The 17,929-nt window shown below is 40.5% G+C and overlaps 1 protein-coding gene and 1 pseudogene across 1 annotated transcript; both read left to right on the top strand.

Annotated features, from left to right (window-relative positions):
• The first annotated feature begins 22 nt into the window (after positions 1–22).
• Positions 23–4,938, top strand: LOC145782936 (uncharacterized; annotated as a pseudogene).
• A 1,759-nt stretch (positions 4,939–6,697) lies between these two features.
• Positions 6,698–17,485, top strand: LOC145783450 (uncharacterized). The gene is made up of 4 exons (XM_082595327.1): positions 6,698–6,895; positions 11,253–11,417; positions 12,225–12,350; positions 16,790–17,485. Exons 2-4 carry the CDS (start codon positions 11,293–11,295, stop codon positions 16,926–16,928), a joined length of 390 nt encoding a protein of 129 aa, XP_082451453.1. The 5' UTR covers positions 6,698–6,895; positions 11,253–11,292; the 3' UTR covers positions 16,929–17,485.
• The last annotated feature ends 444 nt before the right edge of the window (positions 17,486–17,929 follow it).

The raw sequence follows: 17,929 nt of genomic DNA, 5'->3' as shown, positions 1-17,929 counted from the left end.
TTATTAAACTTATAATTTAAACATGGACAAGGTCTTGAAACCTGAGCGTTTGGAAACTGAGCCAAGTGCTCCGTCAGCAGTCGACGAATTCAAACATTGGCTTGAGACGTTCAATCACTATTTAGAAGGTTTGGCTGCAGCAAATTTGAACCCAGACAATTTGAAAGTTTTAATCAACATGGTGTCCCCGAAGGTTTATAAAAGTATAGCAAGTGCTAGAGACTATGAATCGGCCATGACTTTCCTGAAGGGTCTCTATGTAAAGCCTAAGAATATCGTAGCTGCACATCATCGCTTGCGCACATGTCGACAGCAACCTGGTGAAACAATAGACAATTTCGTTTTGCGCCTGGAACATTTTAGTAAAGAATGTGAATGCCACGCTGTGACCGCCGAGGAGCATCGTCGCGGACTATTGAGAGATGCGTTCATTGCCGGTCTGTCTTCGAGCGGGATACGCCAACGATTGTTAGAATACAGAAGTCTGGATTTTCAAGACGCATATGAGCAAGCTCGTGCTCAGGAGCTCGCAATTGCAAACGCTGAGGCCTATCAAACATCAACCAGTTCCATGGCGTCCAGCGGTGCATGTGCGTGGGAGTGGCCAAACAGACAAGAACGACTTTCCAGTCAGCAAGAACCGCAGTGCGCCGAACCAGAGCTTCTTCAGGCAGCTTATGCTAAGCAACTGTGTTATTTCTGCGGAGAAGCTCGCCACCCCAGAAGGGAATGCCCAGCAAGAGATTTAGTTTGTCACTACTGTTCCAAAATCGGACATTTTTCGAGAGTCTGTCAACAACGTTTTGTTCGTTCTAAATCTAAACAATCACAGCGCACCAAATTGAACACTATCCGAAGCTCAGTACTCGCTACAGCTAATCTTTCAGCAACGCAAAACAATAACAACGTTTTTTGTGATGTATTAATTGACGGTTTTACTGCAAAATCATTGATGGACACGGGGTCATCAGATTGCTACCTTACCAAAAGATTTGTCGATCAACATTCCTTAAAAATTCATCAAACATTGGGCGAAGTAATTTTAGCCGAAACATCTGTTCGTTTGCCAATCTTAGGGCAATGCTTTGCTACCTTGATCGTAAACAAAAATGAATATTCAAATGTTTCCTTCAACATTTTAGACAATTTGGCCACGGATGGAATAATCGGAGAGAAAATCTTTAAAGAACACGAAAGCGTTGTATTTAAATTCAATGGACATCGTCCTGTGCTGACTCTTAACGCCTTACCAAAAATGAATTCGCTTCACCCTAAGCCCTTCGACCATTTAACACAAGATTGCCATCCTATTGCTGATAAGGCCAGACGATACTCCAAACAAGACAGAGATTATATTCATGAAGAAACACAACGCTTGCTACAAGACGGCATGATTGAACCCAGCAATTCTCCGTGGAGGGCTCAGGTTTTGGTTGTCAAAAACGAGCAATCAGGCAAAAGGCGCATATGGTCATGGATTACAGCAGAACTATTAACCGTTTCACTCAGCTTGATGCATATCCATTACCAGAGATGGGCGTGATCTTGATCTTGAAGATCACAAGTGATCTTGATTTTCAAGATCACTTTTTTTTGGTGATCTTGATCTTGATCTAAGATCACTTTTTTTTGTGTGATCTTGATCTTGAAGAATAATAAGATCAAGATCACTTAAAACTTGCAGTTTACTTAGGCTACTAGATAGAGGCATTTTTTTAGAACTTGTACTGTACAAAGTAGTTAGTGGCAACTACTAATATTAAGCCACTGTTAATATAATATGTGTCTAACAAAAGACGATTTGAAGTCTCTATCTAATCTGGTCAGTGTTACCATTTCAAAATTGAAAAAGTTTTCTGTGTTGGTCATAATAAAGAAGTCAACTTCCGTGTATTTTATGTTGACGTATAATAAAAAATGATTTAACTTTTTTCACAATTTCCATGTGTGAATTTTAAAGAAATGTTTGCTTTCTTTGACCCAATTTGAGATGTTTCAAAAGTCTAGAATGGCAGTGTTAAAAAATCTGGACTCTAGCCGACTTTGGTCATGTAAAGTGGTTTATTGCAGCAAATCAACCGGACCAAGACTTGTTTAGAGTCTGAGTATGGAGCGGTTTGTCTGACCGCAAACCTCTGAACTTTTTTGATACCAGACAACAGTATCAAGGTTGCCAGATGGGTAAATGGTGCAATAAACATTGACATAATACAGTGAAAGTTAAAACTACTTAGTAACACGAATAAAAACTTCCACATGAACCAAATTAAATTTGGTAAAAAATGATGCAGTTCAAAGTTTATTTTTATTTATTTATTATAAATAAAAAGTATAAAACTAATTGCAAATTTTGCGACTTTTTTAGAACTACTGTGATGAACCTCGGCCTTGGGTGTGACGTTGCGATTTTATGCAAACTAAGTCAACAATTGATAGGCCTAATAGCAACAGTCACTAACTTATTGCAATTCTTAGGCCGGCGATCGAGTATTTAAAAGTAAAAGTTAGCAATACCAAGTATATACCTTTACCCAGGTTGCTTTTAGTAATTATTTTTAGCAACATCATTGTCATTGATCAAAAACTTCATTTTTTTCAAGTACACAAAAAGTGATCTTGAAAGTGATCTTGATCTTCAAAATCACAATCTTGATCTTCAAGATCACATAGTTTGGTGATATTGATCTTGATCTTCAAAATCACTTATTCTTGGTGATCTTGATCTTCAAGATCACTAATACTGGTGATCTTGCCCATCTCTGTCCATTACCACTAATCGAAGGCATTGTGACCGAACTTTCTAAAAATAAAGTAACTTATTTACCACTGTCGACCTAAAGTTCGCTTACCACCAAATCGAACTTGATCCGAAGGATAAAGAATACACCGCTTTCCAAGCGGGCTCTGGCTTGTATCAATGGCGACGGTTGCCGTTCGGTTTAACCAATGCCGTTCCCGAATTTCAACGAGTCATTGACTGGTTCATCAAAAGCAACAATTTAAAGGGCTGCTTTCTTTACCTCGATGACATTACGATTGCTGGGAAGAACCAAGCTGATCACGATCGAAACTTGGAAGAATTTTTTAAAGCCGCGTCGAAAGCCAACTTAACTATAAACGAGAAGAAGACACAGCATTCTCAATCAAAGGTTTCTTTATTAGGATGTCAAATCGAACATCAGTCAATCAAACCAGATCCAGACAGAGTGCAACCACTTCTCGATTTACCAGTACCCAAAACTCACAAAGAGATCCAGCGCCTGACTGGACTATTTGCTTATTATGCACGCTGAATTCCTAACTATTCGGACAGAATACATCCGTTTATCAAAGCTTCATTGCCTCTGCCAGAAAGCGCCAATCAAGCCATTCAAGAAATCAAGTCAGTGCTGGCTACAGCTTCGTTGCATCCTATCGACAACTCCCTACCCTTGACCGTGGAAACTGACGCTTCCAATTTTGCTATTGCTGCGACTCTTAATCAAGATGGACGCCCAGTTGCTTTTCACTCACGAACCTTGTCGACGGGTGAACAGCGTCATTCTGCTGTGGAGAAGGAGGCATATGCTATCGTGGAGGCTTTGCGCAAATGGAGACACCTATTAATCGGACGTCACTTCACATTAATCACAGACCAAAAGAGCGTATCGTATATGTTCGACGTCAAACACGCAAGTAAAATAATAAACGAAAAGATAACTAGATGGCGAATGGAACTCTCTCAACTTAGTTACACGGTCTTACACAGACCAGGGAAGGAAAATGTAGGTCCCGATGCACTTACACGTGCATTCTGTGGTGCAATTAGTAAAGACAATTTGCGTGAGCTTCATGTTGCTCTGTGTCATCCCGGCATTACTAGAATGACTCACTTCGTTCGAAACAAGAATCTTCCTTATTCCGTAGCAGAAATACATGGTTTCCAAGTGCTCCGTATGTGCTGAAGTCAAACCACGCTTTGTCAGATCGGACCAATCTCGGTTAATAAAGGCTACCCAAGTTTTCGAAAGACTCAACTTGGATTTTAAAGGACCTCTTCCCAACGCAACGAAAAATAAATACATTTTGACCATAGTCGATGAATATTCCCGATTTCCATTTGCTTTCCCATGTGCCGACATGACGCCAACAACAGTAATCAAGTGTTTAACGGAACTGTTTGCTACTTTTGGAATGTGTTCATATATTCACTCCGATCGCTGGTCTTCCTTTCAATCTCAAGAATTAAAATCTTGGCTGCACTCTCATGGGGTAGCTGCCAGTCGAACGACCAGCTACAATCCTAGAGGAAATGGACAGTGTGAAAGATACAATGGAATTATATGGAAGGCGGTCCAATGTGCGTTAAAATCTCGTAAGTTGCCACCTTCCCATTGAGAAGACGTTTTGACCGATGCCCTGCATTCAATCCGTTCATTATTATGCACGTCGATCCACTGCACACCTCATCAACGATTCTTCCAGCATGCTCGACGCTCGGTCAACGGAACTACTATTCCGTCGTGGCTTAAACCAGGTCCAATTTACGTCAAAAGACACGTGCGTAATAAGAATGATCCTTTAGTGGACGAAGTGGAACTGCTTGAAGCAAACCCAGGTTATGCTCACGTTCGTTTAAGCAATGGAAAGGAAACCACCGTGTCTATTAGAGATCTCTCACCATGCAACAGGTCTGCCGACGACGCTGCTGTAAATCCTGCGTGTAATTCTGAAAACAAATCTTTCGCCGAACCTGATGCTACTACTCCAGAATTCTTGTCCATCGTACCTCGAGAAAGTAACACTTCCGAGCCGTCGTCTTCAGAAACGATGCAACCTGATGATGGACCAAGCGAAACTAATAAGAATAGCGTTGTCACTCCAAAGCTGCGCCGCTCTGAACGGAGACGCAAACCTGTCGATCACTACGGTGCTGTGCTCATGCTATGGCACATGTAAACATTAGATGTCGTAATAACGGTGTACCTTCAATTGCAATTTTAAGTTCCAATTGTTCTCTTTGTTTTTTTCAACTTTTGGTGTTGTTCAATTTTATATGGGGGAGAATGAGCTGTAATTGAACAAGTGCTCTGATCATGGCTTAGGTAATGATCATGGCTTAGGTAAGCCATGGCTCTGATGCATAAAGCTAGTGCCTGAAGCCGACGTGTTTATTCACTGTTCACTGTTGGTGAAATGGTATTTCTGTTCGCAATTTTAGTTGGTGCAAGTTGGAGTGAAGGGTGTTGATTTAGCTGGTCTGCTGTTAACTTGAGTTGTGTTATAGAATGAATATTTATTTTGCAGGTTCGAGTTTTAAGTTTAATAAAGCCAAATAACGGTTACAACAACAACTTAACAGTTGTTATTTATCCCCGGTTGGTTCCAAATGAATCTAAATAAACAATGCACAAAATCGCCTTTGTTTGTTGAGTTAATTGACCTACAAAAATTGAAAAAATGTATGACAAGGTTCTGGATTATTTTTCCATTCCATGTTGTCTACGTGACTCGTAGCAGGACTGTTGAAAGGGTAATTTGGGCCCGATCCCAATGAAATCCTCGGTCCCTAAGTCAAGACACTTTTTAGAAAAATTAAGTAGCCTACCGTATATCAAAAGAATAGCCTATACGTGGTGCCTTCTTCACGTTTACGGCACTAAAATCATGCCGTGTTCGGCTCCAAAAGTACCTCATGTTAAAGCTACTGACTAGCAGTACTTTTAATTGTAGCCTAAACCATACGTTACACTGCTTATACAGTGTAGGCTACTGTAAAGGACAGCTGTAAAACTATAAAGGCTTCTTATCCAGAATGATGATCAGAGGTTTCCCTTTGTTTACAAAAAAATTACTTAATGTCAAAGCTATCAATTACACAAGCCTTTTTAAAAGTCAAAGCTTGATTACCAACTGCACAAGTTCTATCTGCCTCAACCGGGGCCTTTTACAATCACCAATACAGTCCAGCCTTTCTATTTTATGCAGACTATGAATGTAAAAAAAACTAATTTTCTAGCTAGCATAGCTATCAACTGACAATGCCAAAACCTTCCTCAGAACTATAGCTTTGTTACCATTACCAATATTTTATAAGGTTTTCCAGATTTTCTGGGTTTGCTATTTGCGGGGTTTGTTAGGATTGCTACATTTGCTAGGTTTGCTACATTTAAAGACGCCCTTACAAACCGCTTAACATTCGATATCTTGATTTCTATTATTGCTAAGTCGTCACAAAGGATCAATATTATCTTGTTGCTAAGCATTTTTATTAGCCAAGATTAATCCGAAATGATTTTCTCAGCCAATTTGATTATGCAGTTGTCAGTTTTTTTTGTTTTTTTTTATTCCTGACTATCACAGCGAAAACAATACACAACAACATAGCAAACGTCTAGGAAAAGGTAGAAGCGACAAAACGCGAACGTTAAAACGAGCTTGAGACTTACCGATAAAGTAGGATAGAATAAGTCTCAGGCTAATTAAGTTGGAAAATTGGTACGGTCGCAACACCTTCAGAACAATTTAAGATAAAAAAGGATAACAAAAATAAAAATTAGTTAGGCTATTAGCCTACTATCTAAACCCTTGACAGCCTAAAAAATTTGAATAAGGACCTTCTGATGATCCTCGTGAAACAGGCTGTCAAGGGTTTAGATAGTAATAATTATATTTGATTTAAAATCAATAATATACCGCATATCCAGGCTATAGCTTTATTAGCCCATATAGTTTTAAGCTGATATTTTCAAAGTTTGTATAAATAGACACTTGCTATGAAGATCGGCCATGGTGCGTTAACAAGAGTGTTGATGGTCGTGAGGGGAACATTTCCTGATGCGCTTAGCTCAGAGCAACGAAGAGCAAGAGCAATAATATATCATACAAAAGAGTACACGTATGATTTTTTGATTTGGTGAGGCTTTTTAACATTTTTCTTTGTTTCTTAAGTGGTTAATTTACAGTACGCTATATTAGGCCTATAACTTTAGATTCAAGCATGATATTTTTTAACGTTGGTCATTAATACAGCGCTTATTAGAGTGAGTGAGCAACGTTAAAAAACATCATGCTTGAATCTAAAGTAGGCCTTTATAGTGACCTTTATAGGTGTGAAAGCTTTATTAGGCACGCACTTTTTCTGGCTTTATGCCCACTAAAAGGGTAACGACTAGAACATCACACAACTAAGGCGAAAGAGAAAATTGAAAAAAGAAAACTAATCGGGAAAAAATGATGGTTTGCGAAAGAAAGTTTTTTGGCGCTGAAAGTAACTACTACTTTCAATTCTCTCATTTTCGCAAACCATCATTTTTTCCCGATTAGTTTTTTTTTTCAATTTTCTCTTTCGCCTGAGTTGTGTGATGTTCTAGACTAGTCGTTACCCACTAAAAGTGGGGTGGTTGGTGCAGCTTGCTATCCTCACATCACTGTGTCAGCACCATCTTCTTCCTGCACTCCCACTATTTTCATATCTTCTGTCACACAGTTTTTCCATCTTCTTTTCGGCCTTCTCGCTTTCTTTTATCAACTTCCAATTATATCCGTCTCTCCTTATCAAAATATTTAAATTTTCTGAAAGTAGCTGGGGTAATTTCATTTGGGCATTTAGCCTACAATAAAGCTTTTGTTACTGTTTTAAAAAAGGATATTCAGAATACGATTAGGAATTTCTTAAGAATTGCTTTAGAATAAGAATTCAGGTCAAAGTGAAGATTTTTTTCACTCTAAGAAAAACTATGCATTTATTCAAATACAAACAAAGTATTTTCATGCGAGTTAGGCTACTTCAATCAACCCACTAAAATGACGATTTGGTTGTACGAGTGTAAGAATGCAAAGTGGATGGGCGGTCCAATCAACCAACAGTTCTCGGTCGCTACTTGTGTTGTTGTAGTCCCAGACCACGGGTCGGCAACCTTTAGCAATGAAAGAGCCATTTGGTCTCCTTTCCATCAAAATAAAACCTGCTCTGAGCCGCACTATCTAATTGACTGCTTAGGCTACAGCAAAACCTATAACGCTTACAGGAAAGCCTTTTGTTCAAGTTATTCGGCCGCACCCTGTAGAACTGATTTGTAGTTACCATTCCAACAGCTGTCAACTCTTAACATGACTGGGAAACACAACTAATCGGTTCATGGTCAGATATAAACATACACATATTCTTTTAATGATTTATTTCACGCAGTTAATGTGATTTCTTCTCCTAAACTTCATTGCATGGCGCATCCGCATAAGCCAGAGCGCAGAGATAAAAGAGCCGAATGCGGCTCCGGAGCCGCAGGTTGCCGACCGCTGCCCCAGTCCGTGTGCTGTCAGTTGAAGGGCGTCCGAACTTTTCAGAGGTGCACCCTTTTGCTTTCTGTTGCGCTCTGCAATTGAGTCGTCAAGGTGGAGGCTCTTTGTTGACCAGTTTCCTTTCGCATCTGTTGTTTGATGCAAGTGTTGCTCACAAGAGAAGCCACTTGGCGAATGGCGATCCATCTGTAATGACATATGCAGATTTCTCCTGTGATCACATATGCAGATTTGCTCCAGTCGTGATAAATTACTTAAAGACGTCTTCCCCTCTAGCGATTTTATCGCTATTTTTTCCCATTAGGCCTATCTCAAAATTGTAGCCTATAGAAAAATGCGTTCTTTGCATTATCAGCCATAGCCTAAGGCACCTGCAGCTAATAAGGCCCGCTAATTTTCAAACCTCAATATTTTTCTAAATACTGCATAATTTTGAACGAAACTTGGAATGAGGATACTTTGGGTCTATCTAAACAACATATCTATGAAGCAAGTTTCTAAGTTAAAGGGGTTGTAAAATATTAAAAAAATAAAAAAAAATCTCAAGCGGGCCTTATTAGATACACGTGTTGTGAATAAGGCCCGGTTTGAATTAGCACCAAAAGTGATGGAAAAGGTATATTTTCACAATAACAACACCACAAAACAAATTCTAATCGACAACACAGGCACATAACTAATAATTAAATACACAGAGACAACTATTCCCTCCCCCGCCCCATGCTCCATTTTTTAAAAAGCGACATGGTGTTTTTAGATATGGTAGGGATACTAAAGTATTTTGATTCTGAAATTATGATATTTCCATTGCAATAACAAATTGGATTAATGGTGTAACAAAAATTGTTTAGGTCACTCAAGTCTTTAACCCTCACTTTCTTAACCAGGGGTGAACAACGTTACCCCAGGGGCCCATGGGCCTCATTATCAAAATTAGCCTAGTCTGATCATCATTATCAGTCTTGCTTTAATTAGAAAAAAAGTTCAAATTTATTGGTTTTACTGCATCAGCATGCACATATCTTTCACATAAAATGCAAAAAAACGGAAGTCAAAGCGGTTTGTTAACTGCAGAACAGTCTAAAATATGTGAAAATTAATAAAACCACTCAATTTCAGCCCCCCCAAACTTCAACTTTCCGTAACTCAAAAATTTCTCAACTTTGGGCTGTGAAACTTTACCAGTTAGTCTCAATTCACCATAGCACCAATCAGAGCTTCCAATTTTGTTTAAAAGATTTGCAACAACGGAGATCCAGGGAGTGGGCCTTATTACTGGCCGGGCCTTATTAGCTGCAGGTGCCTTATTGCAGACGAATTTCATGTGCCATCAGAAAAATCGAATGTAAGCTATCTGTTTGAAGGCTTTCCACGAACAATTTTGGAGCTTGCTTTCCACGAACAATTTTGGAGATTCTTGGAACAGTCGTTGAAAGATCTACTCGCATACGTCGTCTTTGGGAGCTGAGCGAGATCGATGTTTTGTTTTATTAGTCAACAATAAAGAAAACCCGGCTTCACACAGATAAGTAGTTGGAAAAGGTATAATAACTTCAAATGCACGCTTAGTCAGCGTAGGAAACTCTTCGACTAATCCACACCAAAACTTGGAAAAGTCACCACTGAAGTTACCGTCAAAGTTCTTTTTTAAGGCGGTAAGGTGCTGGCATATTTCGACTTCGAGGTCAGAAATCTCGTTGCGACTTCTACTGACTTTCCAATCATCAAATGTTGGAAAATTCGCGTAAATTTCTTTTTAAACTCTTCTACTCCACAGATCTAATTTTGTCTGAAAGCCCTGAATTTTATCATGTAGCCTACATCTAGCCTATAATGGTACGGTAACACTTTTTCCTTGCATTTGCATATTGAGCTGGTTCAAACTTGAAAAAACGTCCGTCAAGTAAGCCAATAATGCACCAATAAATTTGTTGTTGCCAAAGTGCTTACTCAACGGGGATTTGCGTTCTCAAAGAAAAATCTCGATTTTACCATGTACAGTAGATCGAAAACTCGAGACAAATTAAGACCCCTATAGAGAGCCACCGAAATTCGGTGTGATAAAGGAGAATAGAATGTTCTGATCCCATCCGATCACAAACCACTTTGAAAAGACGATGATTAAGAGCACGTGCCATGATAAAATTTACACATTCAACCACATGCTTCAATACTGCTTTCAAATATTCTGCAAGGGTTTTACTTGCCAGTGCATGTCGATGAAGGGCAAAGTGAGTAGAAATGATGTTCGGTGCGCGTTTTTTCATCAGAGTTGTAAAGCCAGACTGAGCACCGAGCATAGAAGGGGCACCGTGTGTGCAAAGTGAACCCACACAATTCCACGATATGTTATTTTGTTGAAAGAAATTATCCATTTTTTCCAGTTTTCCAGTATCCAATTTTTCCAAAAATGTAGCACACATAGGCTACGCTGCTGAAATAAAACTGGTAGTCTACTTGCGTGGAGATAAAAGAAAAAGATGGAAAGTTACATTAAGCATAAATTTGAATCAAAATCGAGTGCAATACTAGGCCTACCAGTTTTTTAATAACTGAAAAAACGAAGTTTGCATTAATTTATGATTCAGTAAATCTACCCCCTTGGTAGGTGAAATTTACCCCCAGGGGTAAATTTACTCCCGGTTAAAAACCCCTGATGTAGCATAACATTTTAAAATAAAGTTGACAATTATCAAGAAGTGAAGTTACAGAATTTGGAATACTTCAGCTTCCCTAATTTCAGCAATGGACTTCTTTTTTCGGCAAAATTGACTAGAGCCTAGCCTACAAACTTTGCAACTAAAATAAACACACTTCTATACAAATTTCCCAATTAATTAGGCTGTAGGTCCACTTAATACATTGCAGAAATAATGCTAAGGATTTTGCGCAAAACTCTATTTGAGAAAGCCTTACTTTCAGCAATAGGCTTTAGCCTACTTTCAGCAAGTTTACAATAGCCTTACTTTCAGCAAGAAACTATCAATGCCCTTGCGAAAAATTTAAAAGAAGATGGCTGAAACGATTTCTGGAAAGATTTTTCAACTGTGGATACTACTTATATTTGTTTGTACAGCTGGATTTGTCATTATTCCAACTTTGTTTACTAAACCATCAAGTTCTTTGTCAGATATCAGGTAACATGAATTTCTTTTTTCACACGAAGTCAGCCTAAAATTAGAAGATTTAAACGTTCTTATTTTGCAAATGTTACTTTTATGCAAATGAATATATTGGACATATTGGACGTTAGGGTTAAGCTACTTATAGTTGACCTCGAAATACAGGGAAGAAAGGACCAAAAACCGTGTAGCTATGTAACTAACTAACGTATTGGAGCAACTTTCGGCTTGTTTTTACTTTTAAAAGTTGTCTGAAAAATTTTATTTCGCTCGGCAAGTAAAAAGTCGTTTCAAGCAGTCATTGTCAATCTGTAGGCTACTACAAAAATAGAGAACTAAAACATAGCAAAATTACAGTATAGATTTTCCCACCAATAGAGAAGACACTCTGAGCATTCGGTTTTCGTTGAGTGTGTAAGTCTACTGTACAAGGACATATCCACGAGAGGGCTTGGGAGAGCAATTGCCCGCTCCAAATTTTATCTTGCCTCCCCCCAAAGAAATGCTTTTAATAATATTATATCGTTTTAATAACATTGTATTATATGTTGAATCACAACAAAAGTATTTTCTGGCTATGTAGAAACGAAACCAAGACAATTAATTCTTAATTAAAACGATATTTTATTATGTAGTTTTTCTAAACAATTTTGTATTTAGAACCTACTTTCTTGTTCGAACGTTTTTAATCGGTTTAATAACATGAAAAGTTCTGGTAGATGTTTTCAACGTTGTACTAAGCCTACTATGCCTGTGTTATCTTTGAGTACCGTATCTCAACATAAAAAAAAAATTATTTTGTTTAAAACTTATATTCTGCAGGCCGATGGGAGATATTCTTGATGGTCGTATTACAGAAACGCTTTTAGGAAAGTACATGAACGATACAGACTTAGACACTATAATTAAATCAACAACCAAATCAATAGACAGTCACACAACTACATCGTAAGTACAGGATATAGCCAACCATGTTTGTTTGACTTGTTGCCAGAGACAGGCATTTTCTTATCAAACGCAACAATAAAAATAGCAATGCATGATTTAATGGATACGAAGTTATCGACTGATGTTGCATACATACTGTCGGCCTTGTTAGCTTGTTGGTACAAACAGAAGTCAGTGATTCAGCACCTACGCAGGCTATAAGAACACGGCTTGGTGTGTTACTGAACATTTAAATCACATGTTAATTAAGAACAAAGTCACATGGAAACTGCGTTGTTTTCACATGCATGTGTTAAGTCCAGTACTGTGAAGCAGTGACGTTCGGTGGCTTAAACCGTTGGGAAAGCAACTTGGAAATATGCTGCAGCAAGGTAGTAGGCACGAAGGGCGTAACCGTCGGGCGAAGCCCGAAGGCGTGTTGCCGAAGGCAACACTTCCAGCGGGGAGTCTGGGGGGCCTCCCCCAGAAATTTTTGAAAAACACTTCAAATTTGGTGCGCTCTGAGAGCATTTCCAAAACAAATCAAAAATAAAAATCTGTCAAATTGTGCTTCGCCTATGTCGTGGTCATACATCCATTTAATGTTTAGAAGTCATGAACAATCTTAATTTTAACGTTGCAGGACCAAAATCCTGTGTTAGACATAGAATAATAGTTGTCTAAATGTTTAATTCGTCATGAATGTTCATTCTCAGATATTCAGTTAAGCCTACACTACAAAAACTAACACTTAGGCCTAAACATTACAACCGCAAGCAATTTGTACAAAAAGCTGGATAAGTTTGCCTCCTGCGTATAGAAGCTTAACAAACTAAATATTGCATCCGCACCTGAACGTTCATTGGCGAAGTAACGTTATATCAACGCTGTAAAAAGGGCAAAGGCATGGCTATGAAAGCTAGTACAGTAGGCTAAAGTACATGGCGAGGAGACATCAAAAAACAGCAGCAAGCTTTTTGGCATTATGATGCTGTGCGTGACGAGAGACCATTATGAAGAGTTAGTCTAGTCGCTATAGCGAATGTACGCATTGACGTCACTGGGAAAGCACAACTAACCTACCATAACCATAACACATCTGATTGGCTAAGCAGCTGGTGACGTTTTGCAAAACGAGTGATGATTGGATGAAACGAAGGTGTTTTTTGACATTTTTGAATCTGGGAAAGCAAGTTTGATAGTTGCTTACCTGGAGCCTCAGTCTTCTTCTTTCGTTTGAGACTAGATCAAATCAAATTTCAGGGCAAGTGATGGAGAGCCAGGTGAGTGTAGCTTCGTCCAGCGTTGCTATACCCAGGGCCGGATTTAGCTGATGGGGGGCCCGGGGCACTTTTAGATCGGGGGGCCCCGTGCAAAAAAATTTTTTGCGCCTACGGCGCGAAAAACCATTTCTACGTCTACAGTAGCATCAGTCCAGTACTGCACAGCATTTTGCAGAAACTTTAAAGGCCAAAAGGAAAAAAATTACATTTTTTTTCACATGGGGGCCCTTCAAAAGTCGGGGGGCCCGGGGCAACTGCCCCCTCTGCCCCCACCTAAATCCGGGCCTGGCTATACCATGCGTTCCATTTGGTGCCTTATAGATCGGACATTCGAGAACGACATGGTCAGCAGTTTGTTCCTCCGCGCCGCATTCGCAGGCCGGTGAGGGAGCCAAACCCCACTTGTGCATGTTGGAATGGAAGCGACCGACTCCGGTTCGGATTCTGTTGAGCTTGACCCAAGTCGGCCGAGGCAGGTCCATACCAGGGGGGCGCGCCACCGGGTGAGGTATAAAACGATGTAGTTTCGTGTCGGTGGCACACCACCCTGCATTCCAATTGTCTTCCATGAAGTGTGCTGCGCTGATGGCATGATCGCTGAATGGATGTAATAATTCAACAGCAGCTGGCACAAAGGGGTGTCTTGACTTTAATTGCCGGGGAGATTCCTGAGGTGGGATGTTGAGTTTTGCATGAAGCAAGTGGTTAGGATCCCCCACCCGGCGAGCCAGGTGTATAAGGGATCCCTTTCGGCGAAGCTCAGCAGGTTGGATGCCTGCGAGGATTGGTAAATACTCTGTTGGAGTTGGGCGCAGGCATCCAGTTACAGTTCGCAATGCGTCGTTGATTGGGCTGTCAATGAGACGGGTGTGGGCACTGCGGCACCAGGCAGGGGCGCAGTATTCAGCAATGGAGTGGACCAACGCCAGGGTTGCAGTGCGCAAGGTGTCAGCACCTGCACCCCAAGTTGTGCCTGCCAAACGTCTCAGCAGGGCGACGCGAGATGTCAGCTTTTTGCGTAGTGACTGTAAATGGTGACGGTATGTGAGTGACCTGTCAAGTGTAACCCCAAGGTATGTAGGTTCTGGGCAGGGCGGCAAAATTTTGCCGTTAACGGTCACTTTCAGGTCACGTTTTGCCTCCCTGTTGTTGAGATGGAAGGCTGCCGTCACAGTTTTACTTTCGCTGAGCTTCAGTTTCCATTGGTGAAGGTATCCAGATATGGTCGTCATGTCTTGGCTCAACGTCATTTCTAATGATTGCCAGTCTTTCGCAGAGTGCAAGATGGCCAAGTCATCAGCATATGCATATTTGTCAGATGTGTTGATGGTAGGTAATGCATATAGACATTGAAAAGGAGGGGAGCCAAGACTGATCCCTGTGGGACACCGTTTTTGAGTCGCCGCAGTCTACTTGGTTTTCCGCTTCCGGTGGTAAGGGTAAAACTCCTGTTGTGGATGAGTTCCATGATCATTTTGACCATGTGCCTGTCAGGGAGTAGGCGGAGTAGTTTGTAGACTAGGCCACGATGCCAAACAGTGTCATAGGCTGCTGTTAGGTCGATAAAGACAGCCCCCGCTTTCTTTTTTGCCGAGAAACTCTCCTCAATATCCTGAGTTAGTAGTGTGACTTGGTCTACAGTTGACCTCCCGTGTCGGAATCCAGCTTGTTCTTTGGGAAGCAGTGGGTCAATTATTGGTTCGACACGAGCGTAGATCAGTCTCTCAAGGATCTTGAAAGGGATGCAGAGCAAGGAGATGGGGCGATAGCTCTTTGCATCGTCTAGTGGTTTGTTTGGCTTAGGGATCGCGACGACCAGAGATCTTCTCCATACTTTAGGAATCTTGAGGCGGCGCAGGCAGGACGATAGGAAATCGCATAACCAGGACTTTAGAACATAACCAGCGTGCATGATAAGCTCTGGACATATCCTATCTGGACCAGGGGCCTTACCAGGTTTTAGGTGCTTGAGGGCAGCATTAAATTCGCTCCGTGAGAAGGAGCTAGAAATGCTCTCCTGGTCGGGTGTGTTGATCTTCCATAGCTTTTTCACTTCTTTGGTAACAAACCGATCGGAGGTACGATCACACGGCTTATATATCCCATTTTTTATTACCTGCGATGCGATCTTATTAGCAGGAATGGGACATTGTCGGGGTGATTGTCTTGATCGTCCCGTAAGGTTATTGAGTGTGCTCCACTCTGTACGGCTTGAGTGCGAGAGATCGATAGATTGGATAGTCTCTGTCCAGCGTTCTTTTCTTTTTGCATCGAGTCTTTCCAGAAGAGCCTTGGCGGCTGAGGGTGTTGTTTGACCATCTAAAGAGCTAACAAAAGATTGGTAGAGGCGCTCGGACTCTGCATCCCAGCATGGAGTGTAGTTACTTCTACGACCTCGAGGGATGGCTTGTTTGGCACATGTTAAGATGGTGCTGCAAAAGTCCTGATAGGCCTCGTCCACATTGTAACAGTTAGGTGGAGGTAACTCATTTGTGAACTTGTTGGTAAGGAGGCTAAAGCGATTCCAGTCGGCTTTACGGAAGTTCCACCGCTTGACTGGTTCACTCGGAATTGGTGTCTTGAGCGGTATTGCGGTAATGAGAGAAGGTCGGTGTTGGGACCGAGGGAACTTCTGTAGCACACGTCTGTCCGGAAGCTGATTGTCGTTGCCAGTGCTAGCAAAGGCCATGTCTGGGTTTGTTCCAGTGCCTCAGTGATTGTTTCTGACAGAAGCGTTTGCGTCAAGTGGCATTTATAGGCAAGACATGCGGTTTGGTGAGGACTTAGACTACTCACAAGCGTTACGAGTAATTCTAGTCACGAATACAGTAATTTTCAAGTTAAAATAGACGTGATAAAAGTAATAAGAAGTTAAACCTAGAATTCAGTCATTATATTTTGCATAGTTTTTGCTAAGGTAAGCACTGCTTTCCTTGCTTTCCCTCACCGATCGTCACTGCTGTGAAGTGAGTATTTTTGCTCTAATGGCGAAGCAAATTTATTGGAAATTTACCGCAATCAGTTAGCTCAGTGTTTTTCAGAGTGTAAACGCGAGTCGCATGCTGTCCTTGACCGTTCTTTTTGTGGCCCGTAAAAGCCGCACAGAACATTCTATACCTGAGTCGATGACCTATGATACTTAAACAACCCACTTCAAATATCTTATGAATTGTACAGGCCAAAACAGCAAGACTTAAAGAATAACACGCAAGGTTTGCATCTGAAGAAACTATCTTTTATAAGCAACATGCTATCGCTCTTTGGAGGCTTGAAGATGCCATCCGAAGACAAACAGACCCACCTCTCGTCTCAATGAAGTTTTTTTTCCAAAACACGATATAAGAATAATTACATACTTACGTTTTTTACAACGTAGGCTTACTGCAGTATGTCATTGTTCTTTTGACATGCTTGTCGACAGTGACGTACCAGACTGACTTATATAAGGGTACAGTAGCAGTTGCGCTTGTGATTATTTCAATATATGTCTGTATATTTCAATAGGTATTTCATGTTTATTTCAAAACAATGAAAACTATTAATACTACAAAAAGTGCTCAATGCTAAGCAAACAAGCAAAGCAGAGCGAATTAAATCAAATATAGTTATTACTATCTGACAGCCTGTTTCACCTACACGGATCATCAGAAGGTTCTTATTCAAATAGAATCTATTTGAATTCTATTTTTTCTATTTATTTTTATTTGAATAAGAACCGTCTGATGATCCGTGTGGGTGAAACAGGCTGAAGGATTCAGATAGTAATAACTATATTTGATTTCATATTTATTTCATATATATTTCAATTATGCTCAGCTGATCGGAAATTCTGCAGTAGCATACTCTTGCACAAATAAAGTCTAACAAATACTATGATCATGTTGTAGGTATAGCAACATGGCCACCTGGAGATGATGCTTGATTTGTCACATTTTGCAGATTTAGATTACTGCTACTGCTAGTGTCTGACTGACATTTTTTGAGATTTTTTACTTTTTGTTGTGTCGTAATAATTTAAAAGCGTTTTGTTATCTTAGACAGTGACGTTCGGTGGCTTAAACCGTTGGGAAAGCAACTTGGAAATATGCTGCAGCAAGGTAGTAGGCACGAAGGGCGTAACCGTCGGGCGAAGCCTGAAGGCGTGTTGCCGAAGGCAACACTTCCAGCGGGGGGTCTGGGGGGCCTCCCCCAGAAAATTTTGAAAAACACTTCCAATTTGGTGCGCTCAGAGAGCATTTCCAAAACAAAATCTTCGGACTTTCCCAGTCTGTGGATAAAGATTTAATCAATCAATCAAACTGAGACTAGTCTAGAATG

This window comes from Aplidium turbinatum, chromosome 14 (genome assembly GCF_918807975.1).
Source record: "Aplidium turbinatum chromosome 14, kaAplTurb1.1, whole genome shotgun sequence".
NCBI lineage: Eukaryota > Metazoa > Chordata > Ascidiacea > Aplousobranchia > Polyclinidae > Aplidium > Aplidium turbinatum.
Note: the sequence above shows the minus strand (reverse complement) of the source record. Positions and strands in the feature narration are given on the sequence as shown.

Coding starts and splice junctions, on each gene's coding strand:
- LOC145783450 (XM_082595327.1), top strand. CDS start 11,293: ATGGCTGAAACGATTTCTGGAAAGATTTTTCAACTGTGGATACTACTT. Junction 11,418..12,224: donor AGTTCTTTGTCAGATATCAG/GTAACATGAATT, acceptor TATATTCTGCAG/GCCGATGGGAGATATTCTTG. Junction 12,351..16,789: donor GACAGTCACACAACTACATC/GTAAGTACAGGA, acceptor TGAATTGTACAG/GCCAAAACAGCAAGACTTAA.